Below are 24,035 nucleotides of genomic sequence, written 5' to 3'. Positions count from 1 at the left end.
AAAAAAAAAAAAAAAAAAAACTAGAGGAAGGGCTCAATCTGACTGGAGCAGGGTTTGAGTTGGCAACTCAAAAAGAAGAGTATTATGAATGTGAAAAAAAGAAAACGGATGCTTTATTTTGCTTTGAGGGAGGGACCGAGGCCAAGTCAAATTGAGAGCTCTAATTTGGGAATGGTGTTATTACAGGTCACTGGGAGTTGGTTACGCTCTAAATTGGGAGGCCAGTCACATGAGGAGGCAGCAAAGGCGGATCACATGGGGGACGGTCGGGGCTCTTTTACAATGAACTTTTATTTTATTTACTACACAGTTGAAATGTACTTCTTTCGTGTTGAGAAACCAAGTCACCTTACTGGCGGTGAGCACTCCCTATGTTGGCCCATCAGTTGTTTTATTAGTGAGTCAGTTCTTGCCATGTGTAGGTTTTCTGGGGCTTTATTTAGGTACTGGACTCTGTTCAGTGATTAGTGGAGCAAGCCATGTGCTAAAGGTTATTTATCTGCTCTGCACCTTCACCTTCAGATCTTCTTCTGAGGGGCTTGCATTAATCTCTTCCAAAGGCCCTACCCCATTTTTGATCTCAAGGTCAAGACATTCTGATATATATCCATGTAAATATATATATAATCTCTATTTATTAGGTTATCTTTCATGTCCTGTTACTATTAATATCAGCCTGCAAAATAAAAACCAAAAAAGATGGGTACTGCTCCCCACCATGGGCAGCTGGGAACAAAGTGTTCTTCCTACCCCAAATCGCAGACCCTTGATGCCCTTGGCATCTCGGGGATGACCTGGAAAGGGTGTGTGTGGTAAGCTGCTGATTTTTTGTGGAGAATCAAAATTGGCTTTTTTTGATGTAGAAAGCCCTGATTAGTTGGCTGTGTTTGAAATAAAAACAAAAATGCAGCCCAAGAAGAATATCTAGAACTCCGCGTCCAGTGCAAACAAGTTGTGCTCACGGTCCTAAATGGGGCGCGTTACTAAGTCTGTGACACAGAGAGTCTGCTGGTGCTTCCAAAGCATGTGGACCGGCGATGCTTGTGATCAAGGTTAGGAATAGAAGGTGTGTGGAAACTTTCTATAAAAGGCAGCCGGGGCCCCTGGACTGGTGTGGATGAGTGGTCAGGAAACTCTGGCACTGTTCATGGGCATACCAGAGTGTTGCTGCATGACCTTGTGTGAGCTTCTCTGTGCCTCAGTTTCCCTGAGGCACAATATTGGTTTTGGGAGGGGAGGATAAAGGATTCCAGAGATGTATGAGGTGTGAGATGTTAGCAGTAAATGGAGGGAGCGGGTGCCACATGGTATCACAGGAGCTCCAGTCAGGCCATGTGTCCCCAAACATGGCTGGGCCTCTAGTCTCTCCTCCAGCATCGTCCGCTGTGGGCGATGCCTCTGACATCACAATACCCAGCTGGACACTCAATAATGATGAGCTGTGCCCAGTGGACACCAGAGGAGGGGAGAAAAGGAGGAGGACAAAGTGGGGAGGGAGGAGATGGAGCAATCCCTTATGTGATAATTCCATCAACTCAGCTTTTCATCTACCATCTGGTTCAACTGTAGTGTGTTCAGCTCCATATAACCTATACAGCGTCTGTGCCCTCTCCCCCAAACTCAGCAAAATCTTACGGTCCTCTAATCGAGAGAATTTTGCTCCTGTTGCTGCGTGTCTCGTGGTTCATCATCGGACCCGTGAGTTGATACTTCTTTACTTGACGGCTCTCCGGAGCAACCGTCTAGAGGTAATGGTCTGACTGCGTGGTCTAGGCTCTTCTGGGCCAACTGCACACCCACCTCCATCCTTCTCAGAGCAGCGCAGAACTCCGGGGTGGGGGCGATGTGGGAATGGTTTGCGACGGTGTGGTTCTACGGTCAAGATACTTTAGAACGGAAATTCTCACCTACATTTTATCATGAGCCACCCCCAGGCCTGGTCAGACTTTGTTAATGGTTCTAACAGCATTCTGAAACCCAAGTGGGCTGGATCGAGGCCTCTCTGTTGAGCCTTTGAAGGTGCCGTCACTCCTTTTTACTAGCTAGGTTGCTGTAACCGCAACACTTGAGAGATCATCCCTCTCCTAGAAACATTATGACGTTTTGCTTGCTTATTTGTTGATAACTTTCTTAAAACTCCAACAACTTCCTCTTAAAAATAGGTCCCTGCCACCGATTGAGTTGATTCCTCTTAGCCCTTCTCCTGGTAGGATATTATTTTTCCTACCTGGTTTCACATCAGCCTTAACCTGCTGACCATGCCTATGCTAGAAATTGGAGGCCTTGATTTTTCTCTTAGTTCCTTTGACCAGTGGTTCTCAAACTTAAGCCTGGATTCAAATCACCTGAAGGGGTTTTTAAACAGAGTTTCTGATTTAGTAGATCTATGATGGGGATCCAGATTTTGCATTTCTAACAGGTTCCCAGGTGTGTGTGGGGAGGCCTGGCGGGGGCGGGGGGGCGGGGACTGGGGGTGGTACGATACTCTAAGAACCTGTGTCTTAGGCCTTTTTGGCTCTCCTAGCCTCTCCTCCTCCCCTTCCCCAGCCTGCAGGAGAGGATCCCATGGAGCATTGCCCTGGTCCCTTCTATGATGGTGACCATCATTAACAATTTTATAGCATTCACTATGGGCCAGACAGTGGTGCCTTGCTTTACACAGGTTAAATAATTCAAACATCTTAACAGTCCTATGAGGTATCCCATTTTCCAAATGAGGAAACCGAAGTGTGTAGAGCAGTTAAGTGAATTGCCCAAGGTCACACTGCTACCCAAATGGATGGTTGGAATTCAAGATTCAAGCCCAGACAACACAGCTAGAATCTATGCTCTCAGTCGCTATGCTTTCTTATCTTTCTTTTCCTCAAGTCACTTAGAGCACCTAATGCTCCTACAGTTTTTGGAAGTGAATACCTCAGAAAGGACACCCAAGACAACTGAGCATATCTTAGGTACTTGTAACCTATGTCTTGGGGTCTGAGTCTCCAGACAGCTCGGCTTCCCCGTGTGTGTGTGTGTGGTGTGTGTGTGTGTGTGTGTGTGTGTGTGTAGGTTGGTGGGAGATGGCTCTTTGAGAGCTGACTGAACCTCAGGAGGACCTCGGGAGGAGCTAATGTGAAGACACGAGCGGCATCCACCCCCGAAGGGAGGCCAGAGCTCCCCTTCTGCTAGAGCCCAGTGTCCCCTCACTATTCTGCCCTAGGCCGAAGGTTTCTGCTGTTGACACTTACCACCCTAACCAGAGACAGACAAAGCTGGGAAGGAACAGATCTGCTGTGTCAGTGGTTATGATAGAAAAGCACATGTGTCTACGGCCATACCACCCTGAACGTGCCCGATCTCTTCTGATCTTGGAAGCTAAGCAGGGTCGGGCCTAGTTAGTACTTGGATGTGAAAAACACATGTATCTTTTGTCCAGTGTGGTCCAGCAAGCCTGCGTGATCAGCACTGACCTAGACAAGCATTAAGAGACACATAAATGGGAGGCACTGTCCCAGCCCTCAGGGAGCCAGCAGTCTTCATTCAGGAGAGAGTCACACAGCATGTACATCATTGAGCTGGTCTGTGTGGTAGAGAGGCAGTGAGGGCTAGAGCAGATCAACAGGGAGGAGGCAGATTCTTAAGCCACATCATGGATGAGAATGGGGAGCACGAGGGGAAGGGTTTGGATGTATGCAGGGCATATCTACAGCAGAAAATATTTGATGATAAATCTTTTAAGATTTGAACTGCCACAAGTTGTCTCCATTGGTGTAGTGATAATCGATTAAGCTTTTTGTGTTTTTTCCAGTAAATAATGTGTTGGATGCTGTTTGGAGGTCTGCTGGAGGTTCTGGGGGTTATTTTAGAAAATGGATTCTATTCCTTACGGAGTTGCTGGTTGGTTCTATAAATGGAGGCCTTCTTAAAGTATTTTCTCTATCTCTCTGGTCTGATTCTCTCCAATTTTTTTGTATTGTGGACATTTCTGTGGGGTACAAAACTTTTCCCATGGCTATCTCTGACCCCACACACCCCATTAAGGAGGACAGACCCTAACACTGGGCCATCAACATTGATAGGGACTAAAGATAAAGACCCAACAGCTTAATAAATACATCTCCCCTTAAAGGTGGTGGTGTAAAGCTAGATTAAAACAAAATGGAGCGTGCCTGGGTGGCTCAGTTGGTTGAATGTCCGACTTCAGCTCAGGTCATGATCTCGCAGTCTGTGAGTTCGAGCCCAGCGTCGGGCTCTGTGCTGACAGCTCAGAGCCTAGAGCCTGCTTCAGATTCTGTGTTTTCCTCTCTCTCTGCCCCTCCCCCGCTCATCCGCGTGCGCGCGCTCTCTCTCTCTCTCTCAGTCAAAAATAAATAAACATTAAAAAAAGTTTTTTTAAAAAAACAAAATGGGCCACTGCTGTCACTCCCAGCACTGGACCAGTGTTATATAAGTCCTCTTGCTGTTTTTGGGTCCTCTTTTGGTTTAGAATTCTAGACAGTATGTTTGAGGCTCAGAAAGGATGCACGAGAAGCTTTGTCTGTAGTCTATAATGTGGGCTGTGAGCTCTTGTCTCCTCCTGCAACTTTCCCACAAAGTCTGCTAAAGCAAAGCGTCCTCATCTGGTTAGTGCCCCTGATTCTGGTCCAGCCACTGACCTCTGGGTCTCTTTAATTTCAAGGTGGGATGCCCAGAAGGAGGGAATAGCCCAAAAGGACAGAAACAGCCTTGGCCATTCTCATTTCTGATTACAGAACTTCATCCTTTTCTATTGTCCTTCCTGCCTTTCTTCCTTCTTAACAGAGGACTTTAGGAATTAAAAAGTAGCTCCCTTTCTCAAGAAAACCAAAACAACCTTATTCTGAGCACATCAACAGACCTACTTACCTGAAAATGAGTTTGATGCACAAAGAACAGGTGAAAGAAAATAAACTGCCTTTTCTGCTTGCCTTTGCATAAATTCCTGGAGTTGGCTAATAGCTCAAGAGAACCAGAAGGAGAGGTGTGCCTCTCACTCCCTCTACAGGGCTATACCTAACTAATCAGGAAAAGCAAGCAGGATTGGAAACGTTTTGGGGGTTGCTTACCCAACTCAATCCTTACACAGTTGATTAGGCCCTTCTTTTCAAATACAGTAACAGTTAATTTGTGACCATGGATTTGAATATCCTCCCTCCACAAAATTGTCCATTCTCTCCTCCCCTAGAATAACTTTTACATGTATTTCAGATTTCATACCTAAATGAGTGATGCATGAATTTTACAGTCAACTTTTCTGGCACGTCTATTTTGGGGATGTATATGTGCTGTTCCTTGGTGACAGTATTTACACACATCACAGGGCTCTTACATTCACACTTACACTTTGGATTCCCATCTCTCAGGATGGGAAATTTTGCCTGTAAGTTGCTGAGCAACTTCCACATTATTTTAGAAAGTGTGAGACTTAACAGCCCAGACTCATTTAAAGACACAGAATGGCCCCCTGTTGTCACAGGTGAATCGGCCCTTCCCAGGTTTGTAAACCTATTGTGGGAAGTGGCTGTTGTTCAGTTTGGTCTGTTGGATCAAGCATGAACTATTCCTTTGAGATTTGACCTGTGTATATTTCTCTCAGGACACTCCTTATGGACTCCATCTGGCCATTGCCAAAGATTTTAGCCTGGAGTTCTTCACTAATAAATACGATGGCAGGTAGGCTACCTGGGCAACAGTGTGCTTCTTTCAAAGTTCTCATTTGTAGAGCTGCTCATGGAATAAGGCCCGAATCTGAGTGTTCTCGGACAAAGCATGTTTTCCTCCTTTGCAAGGTCAGCATGAGGATTGCCAATTCATTATTCTGAAATACTAATGGAGAGTCATTCTGTGGTGTGTGGAGTTTTGTCAGTGGTGGTCTGGGAGTGCGAGAACGGCACTGAAGTTTAGTGAGTGGGAAAACTTCCTGCTTTGGGAACATTTATGGCCTCTTCTCTGAGAGGTTTTTGGTATAAAAAAAACTAGCTGAATGTGGTTTGTAAGGATTTGTCTTGCATTTGTCAAGAGTAAGGTAACATTTTCTTCATCTCTAATTTATATGACTCTTAGGAGACCCATTCCTGTGAGGTTTTATTAGAACATAATTACTTACGGCCAAAAAATTTGGATGTTACAATAGTTTTAACACAGCCCTATTGGCATTGGTTTTCTTTCTTTCTTCAACAGATGTTTGCAAGAGAGTCATATTAAATACATCTAATTCTGCTGCCTCAGCCTAATGAATCTTTATCATGAAGATTACTTTAATTGGTGTCAGTTACAATCAAGAAAATCACCCATTATGCTTTTGTTTTCCAGCACGTGGGGAAATTTTCCATCCTAACAATACTGAGAGGGGAATGTAGTCAAGATTTTGAAAATTAAGTTAGTCATTTTATTTTCCTCTTTTACACGTTCCTGTTTTTATTTGACACTAAAGCTAAAAGTAATCAGAATTCTGCACAGTCCAACTAGAAAGAGGTGACTGAACTGTTTCGGGGTGACCCGTGACACCTACAATAGTTTGCAGGTCACCGATTCTTCATTTAAAAGAAATTTCTAGGAAGTGCCTAAGATTTGAGTAAGAAATCCCAAAGTCTAACAAACCACTCTCAAACAAAATGCCTGGGAACAACTTTATGTAGCCATTTAAAAATGCGATTGATAAAGAAATGACAATGCATGGGAAAATGGGCACAACATTACTACCCACATAGAGCTATTGTCTAGTGGAGAAGTACAGAAAATAGGTGTGATACACAACAGGTCACATGGTAAATGCTGTGGAGAAAAATAAAGCAAGGCACGGTGGATAAAGAAGTGTAAGGTGAGGGAGTAATATGGGCAATTTAAAATACTGTGGACAGAGAAGTTCTCACTCAGAAGGCAACATTTAAGCAAAGACATAACTGAGAGGGGCTGGATGTGGATCTGGGTAGGGGAAAAAGCATTCCAGGCAGAAGAAACAGCAAATGCAAAGGTTGAGGGGTAGTACATATCTGGCATGTGAAAGAAACAACAAGGAATCCAAATGGACTGAAAAGAACGAGGGACCAGTAGTGGGGAATGAGGTTCCATCATAGAGGACCTAATACATTATTGTATGGCTTTTGCTCAGAGATGAGAAACTGTTGGAATGTTTGATCAGAGAAGTGACATGACCTATCTTCCAGTATAAAAAGATGATTCTGTTCGTTATGTTGTTTGTGGGGCAGGAGGTGGATGGAATGCAGAAGCGTGGTGAGAGGTGGTTAGAATCTGGGTATGTTTTAAAGATTCAGCACACAGAGTTGCTAACAGATTAAACATGGGATATAAGAGGAGTAGTCAGTCCATGATGCTCGAAGGTTTCAACCTGAGCTACTGGAAAGATAGACGAGCCATTGCTGAGATAGAACAGAGGACCGAAGGAGCAGATCTAGTGACAGCAAGAGGGGGAACTCAGTTTTGGACAGAGTAACTTTGTCTTGAGTATCTTGAGATACTCAAGTAACTTGAGATCATCCAAGTGGACGTGTAGAAGATGCAACTGAATGTGCATCCAAGATGAGACCTGGGCCAGAGATACAAATGTAGGAGTCGTCTGTACAGACATGAGGTCAAAACTGAGGCAGGTGGTCAGGGGAGCTGGCCAGTTTTATGTGCCTGCTGGGAATGGGCAGCCTTAGACCTGCAAAAGTTAGCCATGGCCAGGAGGAGGTCAGAAACCTGAATGTGAATCCCAGCCCTAACTTGAGCTCTTGGCCAAGATCTCAGGACTAGTTGACTACTGGTCTGGGTCCTTCAGGAGCAAAGGAGACCTCATGGAAGAATGACCAGATCACTTGGGAGTGGTAAGTGGATATTGTAGGTGTCTGTTCAAGTCACAGGTACCCTTTGAGGATAGTCAGTGAATGACCAACAGCTAATGACCCTCATGGTCCCAGAGAAAGCTCTAATGGTTATAATGGGCTATGCAGTCTACTACATAGATTCCTTTCTTTTCTAGTGAATTCAAGGGGCAGCAGTAGCATTAAAAAAATTTTTTTTGTTTTTATTTATTTTTGAAGGAGAGAGAGAAACAGAGCATGAGTGGGGGAGGAGCAGAGAGAGAGGGAGACAGAATTCGAAGCAGGCTCCAGGCTCCAAGCTGTCAGCACAGAGCCCGATGCGGGGCTCGAACTCACAAACTGTGAGATTATGACCTGAGCTGAAGTTGGACGCTTAACCAACTGAGCCACCCAGGAGCCCTGGGGCAGTAGCATTTTTGAGTGATTTTTTGTTTTTTTACCAAATAACATGAAGCTCTAATTAGTTAACTAGTAAGCTATATTCATCAACTATTGCTGTGTAACAGATCACCCCAAAACTTAAGAGCTTCACATCATCTTCCCCTCACAGTTTTCTGAGGGTCAGAAATTTGGGACAACCTTGCTGGGTAGTTCTGGCTTAAGGTCTCTTGCATGGTTGCAGTCAAGATATTGACTAGAACTGGAGAATCCATTTCCAAGGTAGCTCACTCACATGGCTGGCAAGTTGGTGCTGGCTGTTAGCAGGAGGTCCGATTTCCTCCCCACACAAGCCTCCCCCAGGGCTGCCTGAGTGTCTTCATAATTGATGTAGCTACCTTCCTGCAGAGTGAGGGAGCCAAGAGAGGAGGTGGAAGCTACAATGCCTTCTATGACCTAATCTCAGAACACCTTACCACACTCTATTGGTCACACAGACCTGTTTGGATTCAGTGTGGGAGGAGAATACACAAGGGTGTGAATACTGAAAGGCAAGGGTCCATGGGAGCCACCTTGGAAGCTGGCAGTCACCCTCCTTGAAAACGGAGAAGGTTTCTATCTATCCAGTCCTTTATGTCTGCTCAAAGCACCACTTGCAGCTATAGGGGCTCAGTAACTGCATGCTTTCCCAGTCCCCCATAACAGCTAGTCTAATCCACATGTCTTATATGGCTCCACCAAATTATGGGGATGTTTGTCCAGTCATTTCTAGCTCAAGCACCTTAGGAGACGATAGACAAGTGCAGGTGCCAGCACAAGAATCCCACCGTTGCCATGTTGGGATTTGCCATTTTTCCCCCTGACTTTTTAGGTGCCCTGTCAGCTCACATTCCTACCAAATGCGTAGTGTCTGTTATTACCACTGGCCATCTGTCCCCAAGTTGTGCAGAGTTGCACTACATTTAGAAAGCTTTAGTACATGACGTGTAATAGAAATCCTTCCAAGGAGAATTTGACCATTTAAGATCCACTAGAATTCCTGCCTTTTATTGCATTTATTTAAACAGTACTTCTTGTGTGTGTGCACTTAATTTCCAGCCATTTCTCGCATGAACAAATTGCCTAAATATACTTGTGAGAAACCCTTTTATAGTAAATGTTATTAAACCGAAAACAAGGGTATAATAAAATAGCAATTCAAGGGTAATTTACTAACAACTGGAACCCTTAAACATTGACATACTATTGTGTAGTAATAATACCAGACTTGGTATTTAAGCACAATCTTTGTCACTCTAAGAATCATTGGGATAGTTTCCTAATCCTCATGGTCTTTTATTATAGCTCTTTCAGGATTTTTTTACTACTCCTATGTCACTGGTTTGTAAATTATAAATCATCAACTTTTACCCACGTAAAACATCCAGCAAATAACATCTTTGCTCCTTATCTAGAGAAAATATTCAGAGAAAGTAGTAGAGGTGAGTTGGCACCATTGAATCTTGCTGTTCTTGGACCTCTGTATTCCAGAGTGTCTACTAAATACAGTGGTATTGGGGTGTATGATAACAGAAACTGCATCACAGAGGTGATTGACTCATTGCAAGTTTCAGGATTTCTAAGTCTTCCCCAGTAAGGAAAATCTGTTGACTACACATCTCAGTAAAAGCTCCTTGCTCTCTGGAAGGTGGTGTGAATGCCGCAAAAAAGACCAATGGGCAGGGCAGCTGGACAGGACCTAGCTCTCATGTACCAAGTCCCCACATGTAGGACCAGGCTTCTGTTTGAAGGTGGAGATGCTTATTCTCTGATCAGTGTCCTGGGGATGCTTACCCTGAGAGACTGACTCAGTACTAACTAGAAAGTAGTAGACCTTGCAATCCTGGCTTATTAGCTTGCCATGAGGAGCCATCATCAGAGGGACCAGATGTACTCCAAGTCCATATACTCAGCACAGGAAGGCCTCCACAGGAAGCCAAATCATGATCAGAAACCATTTAACTTGCCCTGAAAAGCTATCATCACAGAATCTTGCAAGAGACGATCCAAGTCTGTATGGTCAGTTCATTCTCACCCAGGAATGACGATACCGGGAGCGAAATCATAGTCCAAAAGTTGTTTGGCGAGTGGATAATCAGGATGAGGGAGGCTGAGGTGACTTTTGAGTGGCAACAGGTTAGCTTCATGAGTTGATCTCAGAATGGGAATGATTTTGCCTGAAGGGCTGAACTGCTCAAAGCCAATGCTAACGCTTAATTTTTCCAGAGGTGTATTCCAGTTTTGAAGAGGTATATTGTATTTTTTTTTGATCACATAACACATTACCCAAAACTTAGCAGATAAGGAAAAATAAACACGTTATCACATGCAATTCCTATGGATCAGGAATATGAGAGGTTCTGGCTCAGGGTCTCCCAAATGTGGTCCAGAGTGCAGTCATCTGAAGGCTTAAGGGGCCAGGGGTTCTGCTTCCAAGATGGTTCCCTCACATGGCTAGCAAGTCAGTGCTAGCTGTTGGTAGGAAGCCTCAGTTCCTCACTTTCAAGACCCCTCTCCCTTCTGGGTTCTTTGAGTATCGTCATAGCATGGTAACTAACTTCCCCCAGAGTGAGTAACCCAAAAGAAAGCAAGGCAAAAGCCGCCAGTGCCTTTTATAACCTAATCCATGAACTCACACACTGTCTTTTCCGCTACACTCAATTTGCTAGAAATGACTCCCTAAGTCTAGCCTGCCCTGAAGGAGAAATGAATTCATTAGGCTCCATCTTTTAGACAGGAATGTCAAAGAAGGTGTGGACATATTTTAAAACCTACAGTAAGTATCACCTACGTTGTCTCTGCAACTCCTTTTTTTCCTGCCCTTCCATAGCTGGCAAGTCTTCTGCTGATCCATGTACTCTATTGATATATTCATATTATTGTCTTTGTAAATATAATACACATATACACCTTTTATATATAATTATATATCATATATGATATAATATTTATAATGTGGATACTATGTTACACATTACACATATTATCTATATTATAAATATTAATGTATTGAACTTATGGCCAAACTCTTCTAGCATGATAATCATTATGTATCTTTATGCTCATTTGTATACCCCCATTCTGCCACCTCACTAGCCAGGGGGACCTGAGGCAAATTGCTTGACTTCTCTGTGCCTCTGTATCCTCATCTGTAAAATTAGACTGTAATAGGACCTATCTCATAAGTTTCTTGTGAGATTTAAATGAGTAATTACACGCACAGCGGTTGGAAGAGTGCCTGGCACATAGAGACCATTCAATACCATCAGCTGTCAGCGTGGTGTCTGTAGTTGCTGCAGAATAGTTTGATCCAGTAGTACAAGCCCTCAGAGGGCTATCTTGGGTCCATGTTCCCAGTGGCAGTACACAAAAGTCAGGGTGGTCTTCCTGGCTACACCACAGTCCCACAGCACCCAAGCCCTGAACCGAGAATGCAGAAAGAACCGTTTCAGGCCTGGGAGGGACCAGGGCCAGAGGTCTCTTGTTTTCCTTTCCTCTTTGCTGCACTTGTTCCTCCTCTGGCTCCCAGGTTACCCCTGACCCAGAGTGCTTACATGGAGATAACATGTTTAGTTTGCACTCTGAGTCCTATTTATGTTTTGTTTTTGTTCCCTTTTTTTTTTTTTAAGGCTGACCTTTTGCAGAAGGGTAGAATACCCAAACAGGGAAGTGACCTCGCAGAAACCTAGGGAGTTCCTCAGCCTCGTGAACTTGTCTTAAGAGTTGTTCCTACATTGTATTTCTAAGTCTACGTTTTCCAGGGTGTATACTAGCTACATCTGATCATCTGATTGACGTCAGACAGATTGATCTTCCTCTCAGGACCTTTTGCTTCTTGCCAGTGCCTCTTGAGCTCCTTGGGCTTAATGAATAGATTTTATCTTTATCCGAAGCATACTTGTAATTAAAAACATGCTGGGTGTTTGCTGAAAATGTATTGATGGGAAGTTAGAGCTGGTGCTTTCTCCGTCTCCCAAAGCTACTTTAAAAGGGAAGCCATACCTAACGGAATGCACCAGGGTTGTCTTTTGTCAGGTGACAGGTAGCTAAATATAGAGCTGGAGCTGGGAGGGACGTGCTGAGGTCACTTGTGCCCTCCTGTCATCCGCCTTCCCCATCTGAATGTCTCCAGCTCTGTGGCTAGCCCGTTCTGTAGCCTCCAGCATACATGGCTTCTGAGCACTTCAGCTGTGGGTAGTCCAAGTTGAGATGTGATATCGGTGGTAATATACACCCTGCGTTTCGAAGACTTAATGCAAAGACAGGCATGTAGAATGTTTCCTCAATAATTTATAGTTGATTACAAGTTGAAATAGTATTTTGATACATTGGATTAAAGAAAATACATCATTACAATTAATTTCCCCTCCCTCTTTTCACTTTTCTTTTAATATTAGGAAGTTCTAAATACCGTGTGTAGCTCACATTACGTTCCTATCCATCAGTGCTTCCTTAGGCATCTATCTCTATTCTTCAGGCCTCCAGCACATAGATTATAAGGCTTTCCTTGGTGACTCCTCTGGGTCTTTTGTCATTGTGGCACTTCATTTCTTCCCCACATCCAATCTTAATCTCTGCCGCTTCGATTTGAAGACTTCTACTTCAAATAGTTGGCTCTTCATCTTCTTATGAAATCCCCACTTGAAAAGAGTTGAGTGTCTCTTCATATCGTTCACCTGTAAGCCCAGTAGCCCCATTTTCTTTCAGCTTTTGACTTCCTACCTCTTCCAACTCTGATATTTTTAAATGATCTTCCCTGGGTAATCCTTAGACTCTATATATTACTTTTAAAACTCGGTATCCAAAACCAACCAACATGGCTCTAATGTGGGCCTGAGTACTGCAGAGACAAGTAGAAGAAATTATGTCCACCATCAAGTACTTGATGGTCCTTTTAATGCATTACCACACAAGGAGGGACAGATGCTGTTGGTAACAGTCTTAACTGATGAGGAAGTTGAGGCTCAGGTAGGTGAAGTAACTTAACAAGGTCCCACTGCAAATTAAGTGGCAGATCTGGGATTCATGCCCAGGTTTGCCAGGTTCTGGAGCTTATATTCATTCGGTATATATCATGTCTTCCTTGCCTGATACTTTTCTTTGAATACACCCTTGATCTCGAGGGGCTTTATAGTACTTGACTGATGCATTTGTAGCTTCTGGTCAACAATGATTCTTGAGCTTGTTCTGTTATGTTTCTGTCTAACTGGAATTGTGAAGTCCTTCTGCTAAATTCCAGATACTCCCTTTCAACTCTGCAGATTCCTCTTGAAAGCCAGTAGGACTGCCCTGCCCTGGCCTATTGTAGGGTAATTTGTAGGCAAGAGGCAATGTCTTCAGCTGTCAGGAGTGTCTTTTCAGGAAGGGAGCTTTCTTTCTTGTGGCCTGAGATCTTCAGGATAACTATCAGTTTCCAGAACAAGCTACTTCTCAAAGGCCAGTCAAGGCAAAGTACATTGTTTATCCATGTTTACCTAAAGGCAACAAGTGTGTGTTTTGAGTAGAAGGCAACAAGAAGGGATCCTTGAGAGTGTGTTAAAAATGGATCTTCTCACACATGAACATTGAAGACATGATACCAAGTGAAATAACCAGTCACAAAAGGACAAATACTGTATGATTTCACTTACAAGAGGTAACTAGAGTAGTCAAATAGACAGAAAATACAGCGGTGGTTGCCAGGAGCTGGGGGAGGGGAGAAATATGGAGGGATCATTCAGTGAGTACAGAGTTTCAATTTGAAAAGATGAAAAAGATCTGGAGATGGATGGTGGTGATGGCTGCACAACATTGTGAATGTCCTTAAAGCCACACCACTGCATGCTTGAAAATGGTGAAAATAGTAGATATTATGTTATATATATTTTACCATAATAAAGACAACTAACCAGATTTTCTATACATGAAGAAAAATAGCTTGCTTATCACGTGTGATCGGAGGTGCTACTGGAGCTAAGTCCCATCCTGGGTTTGAGATCACAATTGTTTTCTGAGGTAGCTTCTCATGAGAAAGTGCATCCTGCACTGAGATGAGGGGAGCTCTTTCTTTTTCTGACATATTTCTCCATCTAGGAAGTTTTACTTCACACAGATGCCTTTGCCAGGGTGTAAACTACTTTTCCACAGATGTCTGGGGTAGGGAAAGCAGCCTTACCTCCAAGAGATCCAATGAACGTTTGACAACACTTGCTTTTCTGTGGAGATTTTCTTATTCCTTATCCCCCTATCTGAAGGTGTGTCTGGACTTTTCTAAGAAAGAGTGCAGGGCTGTAAGTTCTATTTGGTTGTACCAAAGTAGTTGTAGCCTCTTTGGAGACCTGAATGGGAATTAGATTGAGCACCCGAACCTCTAAGAACATTTGTTCTGTGTTTCATTGATGTCAGTGCCCCCAACATCCCGGAGTCAGTCATCCAATCTGATGAGTGGGCCATTTGGAGAAACATTCAGCCAGGGTACATAGATTGAGACTCTAACCCATAGGAATTCTCTCTACAGTGCGGTGTTTCATGCCATTGTGGGTGTATTTGCTTATTTGCCCCGTATATTTTCCTTTTCAGGAATCATTAACCAATGGCAACAGGAATCCAAGGATAAAGTGATTTCCCTCCTGTTAACTCACCTGCCTTTGCTGAAGCCAGGAAACCTCGATGCAAAAGTTGAGTATATGAAACTGCTGCCCAAAATCCTGGCGCACTCTATTGAACACAACCAGCACATCGAGGAGAGCAGGCAGCTGCTGTCCTATGCTTTGATACATCCGGCCACTTCGTTGGAAGACCGCAGTGCTTTAGCCATGTGGCTGAACCACTTGGAGGACCGCACGTCGACCAGCTTCGGCGGCCAGAACCGAAGCCGCTCAGACTCTGTGGATTATGGGCAGACTCACTACTATCACCAAAGACAGAACTCCGATGACAAGCTCAATGGGTGGCAGAACTCTCGGGATTCGGGGATTTGCATCAACGCCTCCAACTGGCAGGACAAAAGCCTGGGGTGTGAGAACGGCCATGTGCCCCTCTACTCCTCTTCATCTGTCCCCACCACAATCAATACGATTGGAACCAGCACAAGTACAAGTAAGTTCCCAGGAAGCCCGTAAAGCAGTGTGCTTTGGTGACTTGCTGTGTGTGGCATGTCCCACTGCGAATGTCTGCTCTGAGCACCCCATGACCCTGGGAGAGACGGGCCGATGGGAATTGGCTGTGGGAAGGGGATCTTTGCATCCCATACCTGTTGCTCTTTTGACTCTGGAAGGATAAAAATGCTGGGCAGGTAGAAATGAGTGATGGTCCAAATTTGGGTTATAAACAGACTGAAAAATAAATACGTTTGAGAGAAGAGTAAGTGGTGAAAGAAGGAAACTTCCCGTTTCCACGAGCAGAAATGCCTTTTACCCGCATGCCTTTCGCCCTGGAGTTTTTGGATTTGCCAAAACACTGAGTTATGAGTGATTCTCTAAACCTGATTCTAACCCATGGTTAACCAGATGCCCTCATGGGGTTTGTGCATTTTCTTTGGTTTTTTTTTTTTTTTCTGTTTTCTTTCTTTCTTCCTTTTTTTTTTTCCCCCCTTTTTTTCATTTCACCCTGGAATGTTCCCTCCCTTGCACTTTCTGGTTTTTAGCCCCAGTTGTTGGGGGCACTTTTCCTCCTGACCAGGGAAGTAGGTTTGCTAACTTGAGAATGCTGCTCTGTGCTGTGGCCTTTTCTCACTCCGCCTCACCTAGGAGAGGCGGGTCAGGAACCGTTCTGCAGAAGGGGAGAGCAGAGGACAGCTTTCTGCTCTTTTGACCACTAAGGCAAAGTACCCTGCTCGCAGCTGGGACTAGGGCTGGGAATCCTCTGTATGGCTCCCCACTTAGGCTGAGCAAAGTGACAGACGTGCCATTTGTGCTTCTGTAAAGTGACAGTATGGGAGGGGGGCCTGTCATTGAACAGAAATCATCCATGCTACTTGCGTGTGTTCGTGAATACAGTGTCTGCAGTGAGATAACTTTCTCAGTGGAAAGCTTTTGTGGTTAGACCTTACGTGCCTGTCAACATGCAGGAACCCCCAATTAAAAGATGTGAGAGTATTAAGAATTAGCGGTGACAGCTTCTTGGCCTCTACCTCCACTTGGATCTTTTTGCTAATGGGCCCTTTTAAATGGCTTTCTCAAATACATAGGAGTGTCGGATTATAACTACATTAATTGAAACAGGACCTTAGTGGAATAACCGAGGAAATACTTAAGATACTGCATTCATAATGCTACAAAATGAGATTTTTAATTCCTTTTTTCTCTATTTTTACACTGAGATATTGATAACTAGTACATTTGGGGAATTAAGTGATTATTGCATCATTAATTTATTATGTAAGAGGTTCTGAGGACAGTCTGTTTCACAGACTAGTAATCCGGGGAACAGTTTCACTAGCTTGTGTGTGACAAAGAGTGATGGCTGGGACTGTTAAAGCAGACACATGTAGGCTGGATGACAGAGCTTTTTGGCCCAAGTTTCCTGGGTCAGGGACAGAATCTAGTAATTGTTACAAAACTCTTTGATAGGTGGGAGAGATGTGAGCTCCAAGCTGCCTGCCCTCTCAGAACTTGGTCTTTTATATTTTAAGGGGTTGAATTTTATGTCACTTGTCTTCAAGTTATTCTTGGGTCATCATATTTCTGTCTCTACTGATTTGCACATTCAGGGCTGTCTCTTGACAAGATGTGTACATTCAAGATGGTTATCAGATTGTAGTCAATGGGTACTTTCCTTTTTTACTGTGGCCCTCCAGCCTACAGAGTGGAGGTGATGCAGAAACGACTGTCATGGCCTCCCAGATCTCTGGGTCCCTGTGTAGTACTTGAGGAGAAAAAGACTTGAAGGTTTAACGAGATAACTAGATTACATATGTCAGGAAGAAGAAAGGGGTTGGAGCCCTGTTTCAGAGCATTGGCAAAGAAATCTTAGATCTGTCTTCCAGCAAGTTTCATGCAAACACTTAGGCCATGTCAACACTTGTATTTCAATATCTCTTTAACAAAACATGAATGTCATTGCTTCAGTCTTCTGCATTGTCGATGGTGGTTAAATTGTGTTTGTCAAAACTGCCAACTTTTGGGTCATGCATTCACTCGTGCCTCTATTAAATATCTCCTGAGCACCTGGGAGGCAGTTTGACAAAACGGAAAGGACAGGAACCTTGGTGTCAATGCCCTGCTAAGTCCAAATCTCAGATCTACAGTTTGCTAACTACAGCTTGGCCAAGTTACTTAACCTCTCTGAGCAAGGTCCTCACTTGTACAATGAACATTCATGATACCCATCTTTGAAGGACTGTGGTGAAGTTACTTTAGATTACACATGTAGATGCCCAGCGCTGGTCAGAGCTGGCAACAGGGTCTGCTAAGTGAATCAGTGAGAATGGGAAAGATAGTGAGGGGCAAAGTGCTAACACTGACCCCAGAGTCTGTGCCTGCATTTGCACCTTCTGGTCGTCATCTGATGAAGCACCTTTCCAGAGCCCAGGGCCATGCAGAATAGACTAGGTGTCCTTGAGTATGCTGTGGCTTTTGACCATTTCACCGCAGTAGAAAATGGATTGGACTGAAGGCTCCAGGATCTCTTTTATTGCACTAAAGAGCTACATGTCTTCTTTCTTTCAAAATGGAAAAAGATATCTACACAAAGCAACATAATTTATAAATCATAGTAAGAGAACTGAGATCATCATTTAGTGCTTCACATTTTCAAATTATCAGTCACATCAAGGACAGCTAATGAAAAGAAACTAACTAGAAGACAACCTTCTTACACAGTTTTTGGGTTTTAATCTTGGTTTGTTCCACTAACGTTTGGTTCCCTTGGTCATTATGCTCCAGCAAAGTGCCTTAGCATTTGTGGCCTCCTCCCTGTGTGGATTCTGCATCGTTCAACTGCACTGAAAACACTATCCACTTTCTGGGTACCGAGTACTGTGTTTGAGTCCGTGGAAAGTATAAAGAAGCTTAAGGAAAGTGATTCACTTTCAGGGAACCTATAATATAACAAGAGAGAGAAGGTATATCAATCAGTCTCACAATTAAAAATGAAATATCTTCTTTTAGCCAGACTAATCTGCAAAAATTTTGCATAAAAACCCATGCATTACATAAAAACGCAGTTAAAAAAAAATAACTCTAACAGCTGCCATAGGGCGATACAGGATTGTGTCAACTGAATGGGGGGTCTGTACTGTAAGCACTGTGAATGTTTGAAATGGAAAGATTCTTGTGAACTGCAGGGTCAAGAAAGCTTTTGCAAGAAATGGGGCAAGTAAGCTATGATGGAGATGGCAGGAGTGGGGGGACCAAGGGTAGGAACATTCATTGCGAGCAAAAGGATGGAAGTTATAGTGAGCACGCAGGGTTGGAAGACAGTGAAGAAGAAGGAAAGGTTCGCAAAGGAAAAATAGCTCGTGAAAGAAAGCAATAAAAGTAGACAGGGAGGGGATCTGAGAGCTCTAAAGAGACCAGCCATAACACCATCTGTATGACAGTGATATGAGCAATGCTGTAAGGGGGCCTGGTCTGCTATGTGCACGCCAGATGAATGACAAGGGATGACTACAACATCAGTGAGTTTCAAAGGTATCATGGGGATAGGAACAGGCATGGAGCAGAAGAAATTGATGCTAGAAACGTTCCTGGGTATAATTATTAGAATTAGGATTCAGTATTGACTTTGGACATACATTACAGATTCATTTATTTTTTCATTCATTCACTTAGGAAGTGTTTATTGAGTACCTACTATATGCTTAATCTACTCGAGGCACTCGGTGCGTCAGCAGACCAAAGATGCTCTCCCTTGTGGAGTTGCGTCTACACTATTATAGTATATGAGGAAATTATATAATGTGTTAGAGATTGATAAGTGGCATGGAAATAAGAAACAGAGTAGGGTCAGTAGGATCAGGCCTAGATGGTGAGGTGATTATAGTAATAAATAGGGTGGTCAGGGTAGACCTCATCGAGAAGGTGATGTGTGAACAAAGACTTGAAGGAGGTAAGGGGGTTAGCCAAGTGAGAGTCTGGGGGAAGAACAGTCCAGCCAGAGAAAAAGCTTGAGCAAAAATCCCAAGATCTTTTCCCAGCTTGCTGGGGAAAAGCAAGAAGACCAGTGGCTGAAAGAGAGTGACATAGACAGTGGTGGAGCTTGCAGAGGTAACAGGGAAAGACAGATCCTATGGGGCATTGCAGGGCATTGCAAGGACTTTGACTTTTGCTCTCAGTAAACCAGGAAGCCATTGGAGGGTTTTTGGCAGACGAGGGACGTGACCTTACATTTTAAAGGGATCCCTTTGGCTCCTGTATTAAGAATAAACTATACAAGGGCAAGGACAGAAACACAATGACCAGTTAAGAGGCTATTGCAGTAATCCAGGCAGGAGGGTGCTGACTTTGCCTGGGGTGGCTGAAGAAGAAGGGGGAAAAGTGGTCAGAATCTAGATCTATTTTGGAAGTACAGTAAGTGGCATTTCCTGACAAAATAAATGAAGAGTATAAGGGAAAGGATTCAAGAATGACTCGAAAGTTTTTGCTTCTGCAACTGGAAGGATGGAGAACGTTTCTGTTTATTAAGTTTGAAGGTAAGATTTGGAGTTGGGTCATCTGTGATGAATCTGTGTGTCCATTTGACAATCGGAGGTGTCTAGTAGGCATTTGGATGTATGAGTATGTAGTTTGGGAGAGAGGACCAATCCGAAGATAGACATTTGGGAGTTACCAGCACATGAGTAGCATTTAGAGCTATGAAACTAAGATTACCAAACCAGAGATGTCAGTAGAGAAGAGGACCAAGGACTGAGCCTGGGCACTTCAACATGAAGGCTGGGGAAGCCGAGGACAAAGCAGAAGAAATGCAGGAGAAACCACTGAAGTAAGGAAAAACTCAGGTGTGTGTATGTCTTACAAGGCGAATGAAGAACATGTTTCAAGGGGAAAAAGTGATCAAGTGAGTAAAATTCTACTGACGTGTCTACTAAGGTGAGGACCAAGAATTAACCACTGGATTTATCAAGAAGGTATATTAGAGGTAAATTGGGGGGGGTGGGTACTTCCCAGATGGTAGGCATTTGGGGGCTGAAGAAAGTTATGTTAGTGATTCCAAAGAGATAAAAGGCAGGATAGGGAAAGAAACTAGCTACAAGCTCCAATCTTGGATGTGTGTTGACTTTGAGAAGGTGCTAGAACATTGAGATGGAGAAAAATGATGTTTAGAGGGCATTAGAAACAGATGATGGTGCCATGCAGAGTTTTAGAAGGGATTAAGATGAGGCTAAGAGTGGGAGGCAAAAACTACACCCTAATATAACAACAGTCAACCAATTTTCATCCATTTAAGCAGACTCAAGAGTACCTTTTTATTAGTTGCAGATGTTAAATTAAGTGAGATCACACAGGACTTTTGGACCTTCTCTTCCATAATAAAGAAACAAATGGTTTGGGACAGCAGAGAAGTTGATTAAACACTTAGGGTAGCATCAAGGTGTTTCGGAAGAGAGGGAAGAATGTAATTTTCAGTACCTCACTCTCCTCGTAAGGCTACTCAGGGTCTGGTTACTGAAAGCAAGAATGTACAGATTCTTCATCATGAGCCCATGGGACCAGAAAGGACCAAGGTATTGGCTGTCACAGACTGTGCACAAATCTTAGTCAACTTTGCTTTGGCCATTATAAGCAATTCCAAGGGTAAGGTGCATAGAACCTGGCTTAGCATCTCTACATTTGCTTCCTGTCTGAAGTCTGCTATAGAAAAAGCAAACCATTAGGAAAAGACCATTCGGGAAAAGTATCTCCTGGATTTCTTAAGAGCCCACAGAATCCCCTTGTGTGGAGGTCAGTGCCACCTCCATTACCCCGGACTGCCTTTCTAGCCAGTTTCTAGTCTTCACTGGCAGAGTTTGACCTGGAATGAAACTATGTGCTGTAGTTACAAATGAAAGGAAGATCATTGCGAGACTTGATTTTTCTTCACATTCTTTACATTTGCTAGCCAGCCTGGTATGAGGCAAGAAGTCTGAAACTTTGGGTAACGAAAATTATATTCCACTTAAACTGCCTGCTTCTACAGTCTCATGGTACAGCTTGGAACCTTCGTATTTCTTTTATTAGTCTCAATTGATTTTTCTGATAATGAAAACCGTACATTAAAAAAAATTTGGTACTGTAGGTCATCAAAAAGTAAATTAACAGTAATAGCACACAACTGCATATTGTTTACTACATGCTGGGTACTGTTCAACACCTTTTACATAAATATCAACTCATTTAATCCTCATAACCTCTCCAATGTGGGTATTATTGTTATCACCATTTGACAGATGAGGAAAATTGAGGCACAGAGAGGCTAAGTAACTTGCCCAGTGTCACAGACCAACAAAGTGGATGAATTGGGGTTTGAACCCAGGCAGTCAGGCTCTGGAGTCTGGCTCTGGACTTGAGGACACATGCCAGTCCCTCTTAATCCTATCCTTGGAGATTGGCTCAGTTACTAGCTAGTAGACCCTTGTTTGACTCTGAAGTTGTCCCTACCTGGGCCAGCCTCCCTTGAATCAGGGTTCTCCACAGCACACAGATGTAAGACTCTGCCCAAATTGCACCCAAGTGCACTGGCTTTGCACTGACCCGTCTATTTCAATATTAGCCCTTGGCTTTCTGTGTCACTATTCTTGGTTGACAAGTTTGCCTCCCCTTCCCAATCACAAATTCCTTGGGGACAAGGGTTGTCATCTTTATCCCTCTTTCCTGGCACCTGGAAAGAACACTGTGTGGCTCAAAAAGTCACCGAAACTTGGGAGATGGCAATTTCCTGGCATCTGTTCAGCTGCCATTCTCCCGTGGCAGAGTGTCTCTGTTAGATAATGGCTGTCTCTTGCTAAGGCCAGATGTGGCCTCCAAATCCTCCTCAATATGCCCCTCAAGGCAGCCACTATAATTCAATAAGAGATGGCATGTGAACTGAAGCCTGTCTGCCCGCCTTGCCATAAATGTTTGCTGAACAGTAGGAACTTAATAAATTCCTGGGCTCACTAGGCAGATGTTCACGAAGTTAATGAATTTCCAGAATAAACGAGAAGACGTCTTTGGGAATTCACTAAGTATTTAGTGATAATATTGGTCAGTTAGCCTTCTGTCATAATCCTCATAGTGACATTTGTTGTTGCTCTTGCTTTTTTTGTGTGTGACTTATTTTACCAACTAGGTCTCAATACTAACAGACTCTTAATAACATACTGTGATCTTGATTGTGGCAGCAGTTATATGAATTTATTCATGTGAACAATGCCCTAGGGTTGTGCACAAATTCATACGCCCTCCCCACCCCCCACCCCCCACCCCCCAAAATCAGCGTATGATCAGATCTGCTGAGATCCGAGTAAGGTCTACCATAGTCTCATTAATTGTATCATGTTAATGTCAAGTTTCTGATTTTGATATTGCCCTATAGTTAGATAAAATGTCACCTTCGGGGGAACTGGGAGATGGGTACATGAGCCCTCTCTAGTATTTTTGCTGTTTCTTGTAAATCTATAGTTGCTTGAACATTAAAAGTTAGAAAACAAAAAACAGTGAGGCATCCAGTGCCTGGATATTTCTTGGGCTTTCTTTGGTCCTTGTTATTTGGCCTTCTGGGAATGTGGAGGGTCCGTCCATTTATGGGAAAGATGGTTACTAGGTGCCATGGAACCAATACCTGAAACAAAACTACTCCAGCAGGAAAGATGAGGAGCAAGGGTCGTGGATCTCAGGGCAAGTGGCTCCTTTGGAGAGCCCTGACCTGCCAGTTGGAAAAACCCCTCCAAGTTCATCAACTGACCCCTTTAGCCAGGGCCAGCTCCTTCAGAGATACCTGTTTGGTTCAAGAAGTCCTTTGCCCACTGCCCTTCACTTTTCTTTTTTTCTCCTTTTTATTTTTTTTAATGTTTATTTATTTTTGAGAGAGAGAGCACAAGCAGGGGAGGGACAGAGAGAGAGACAGACTCTGAAGCAGGCTCCAGGCTCCGAGCTATCAGCACAGAGCCTGACACAGGGCTTGAACTCACAAACCGTGAGATCATGACCTGAACCGAAGTCGGATGCTTAACTTACCCCCCCCCCCCCCCCCCCAGAGAGCCTCTGCAGGCTAAAACTCTCGGAGTACTGATTGGCGGGCAGGTGCGAATGATCTCACAGTTCAGGAGTTTTAGCCTGCGGAGGCAAGAGAGAGAGAGAGAGAGAGAGAGAGAGAGAGAGAGAGAGATTGAGAGAGAGACACTAAGCCTCCCAGGTGCCCCAACCCTTCACATTTTCTTACAAGACCAACAGCCACTTCAAACTCATTCCAGTCAGTCTGCAAAAAACTAAGAGAACCCAGATATTCAAGGGAAAGAGAGACACCATTCAGCTTTCAGGTAGCCCTGACAAGAAGAGAGGTCTTGTGAGTGGCCTCTTGGAAACTGAAACGGAAGGTCAAGGCCTGCAGACCCCGATTCTTTTTTGCAGGCGGCAGGTCTCCCCCATCCTAAGCCTCTGGTGTCATTGGGAGTTCCTTTTAGATCTTCATGGAATTATTTTGTCTTTTACCAGCAGACTTTCTGGGTGGAAAATTTCTTTCTCCCCCAAATCCAGCCAACCTGGCATGTAACTGAAAAATTCCATTATTTCCTTAACCCCTCGTTTGCTCTTCAAAGAGGTAACTCTAGTTGCTTTGCTTCCTTTGAGACGCATTTGTAACAGCTGGCATGAGATATTTTTAGCTTCAGCTTCCTTTCCCTTCAGGGGAAACTTTTTT

At 43.7% G+C, this 24,035-nt stretch overlaps 1 protein-coding gene across 5 annotated transcripts in view; it reads left to right on the top strand.

The window, feature by feature from the left end:
* The window catches only part of SAMD4A (sterile alpha motif domain containing 4A), a 207,585-nt gene that overhangs the window by 108,771 nt on the left and 74,779 nt on the right, over nucleotides 1-24,035 (top strand). For 2 of the 5 annotated variants that reach the window (XM_049612751.1, XM_049612749.1), the window contains exons 1-2: nucleotides 1,290-1,698; nucleotides 14,799-15,317. In XM_049612751.1, coding sequence (XP_049468708.1) covers nucleotides 1,305-1,698; nucleotides 14,799-15,317 — 913 coding nt within the window. In that variant the 5' untranslated portion in view covers nucleotides 1,290-1,304. Of the gene's footprint in view, nucleotides 1-1,289; nucleotides 1,749-14,798; nucleotides 15,318-24,035 lie in introns of those variants that run through there. The other 3 variants (XM_049612752.1, XM_049612750.1, XM_049612753.1) reach the window with 2 other exon arrangements.

Source organism: Panthera uncia, assembly GCF_023721935.1.
Source record: "Panthera uncia isolate 11264 chromosome B3 unlocalized genomic scaffold, Puncia_PCG_1.0 HiC_scaffold_1, whole genome shotgun sequence".
Lineage (NCBI taxonomy): Eukaryota > Metazoa > Chordata > Mammalia > Carnivora > Felidae > Panthera > Panthera uncia.
This window is presented reverse-complemented; position numbering and strand designations above follow the sequence as displayed.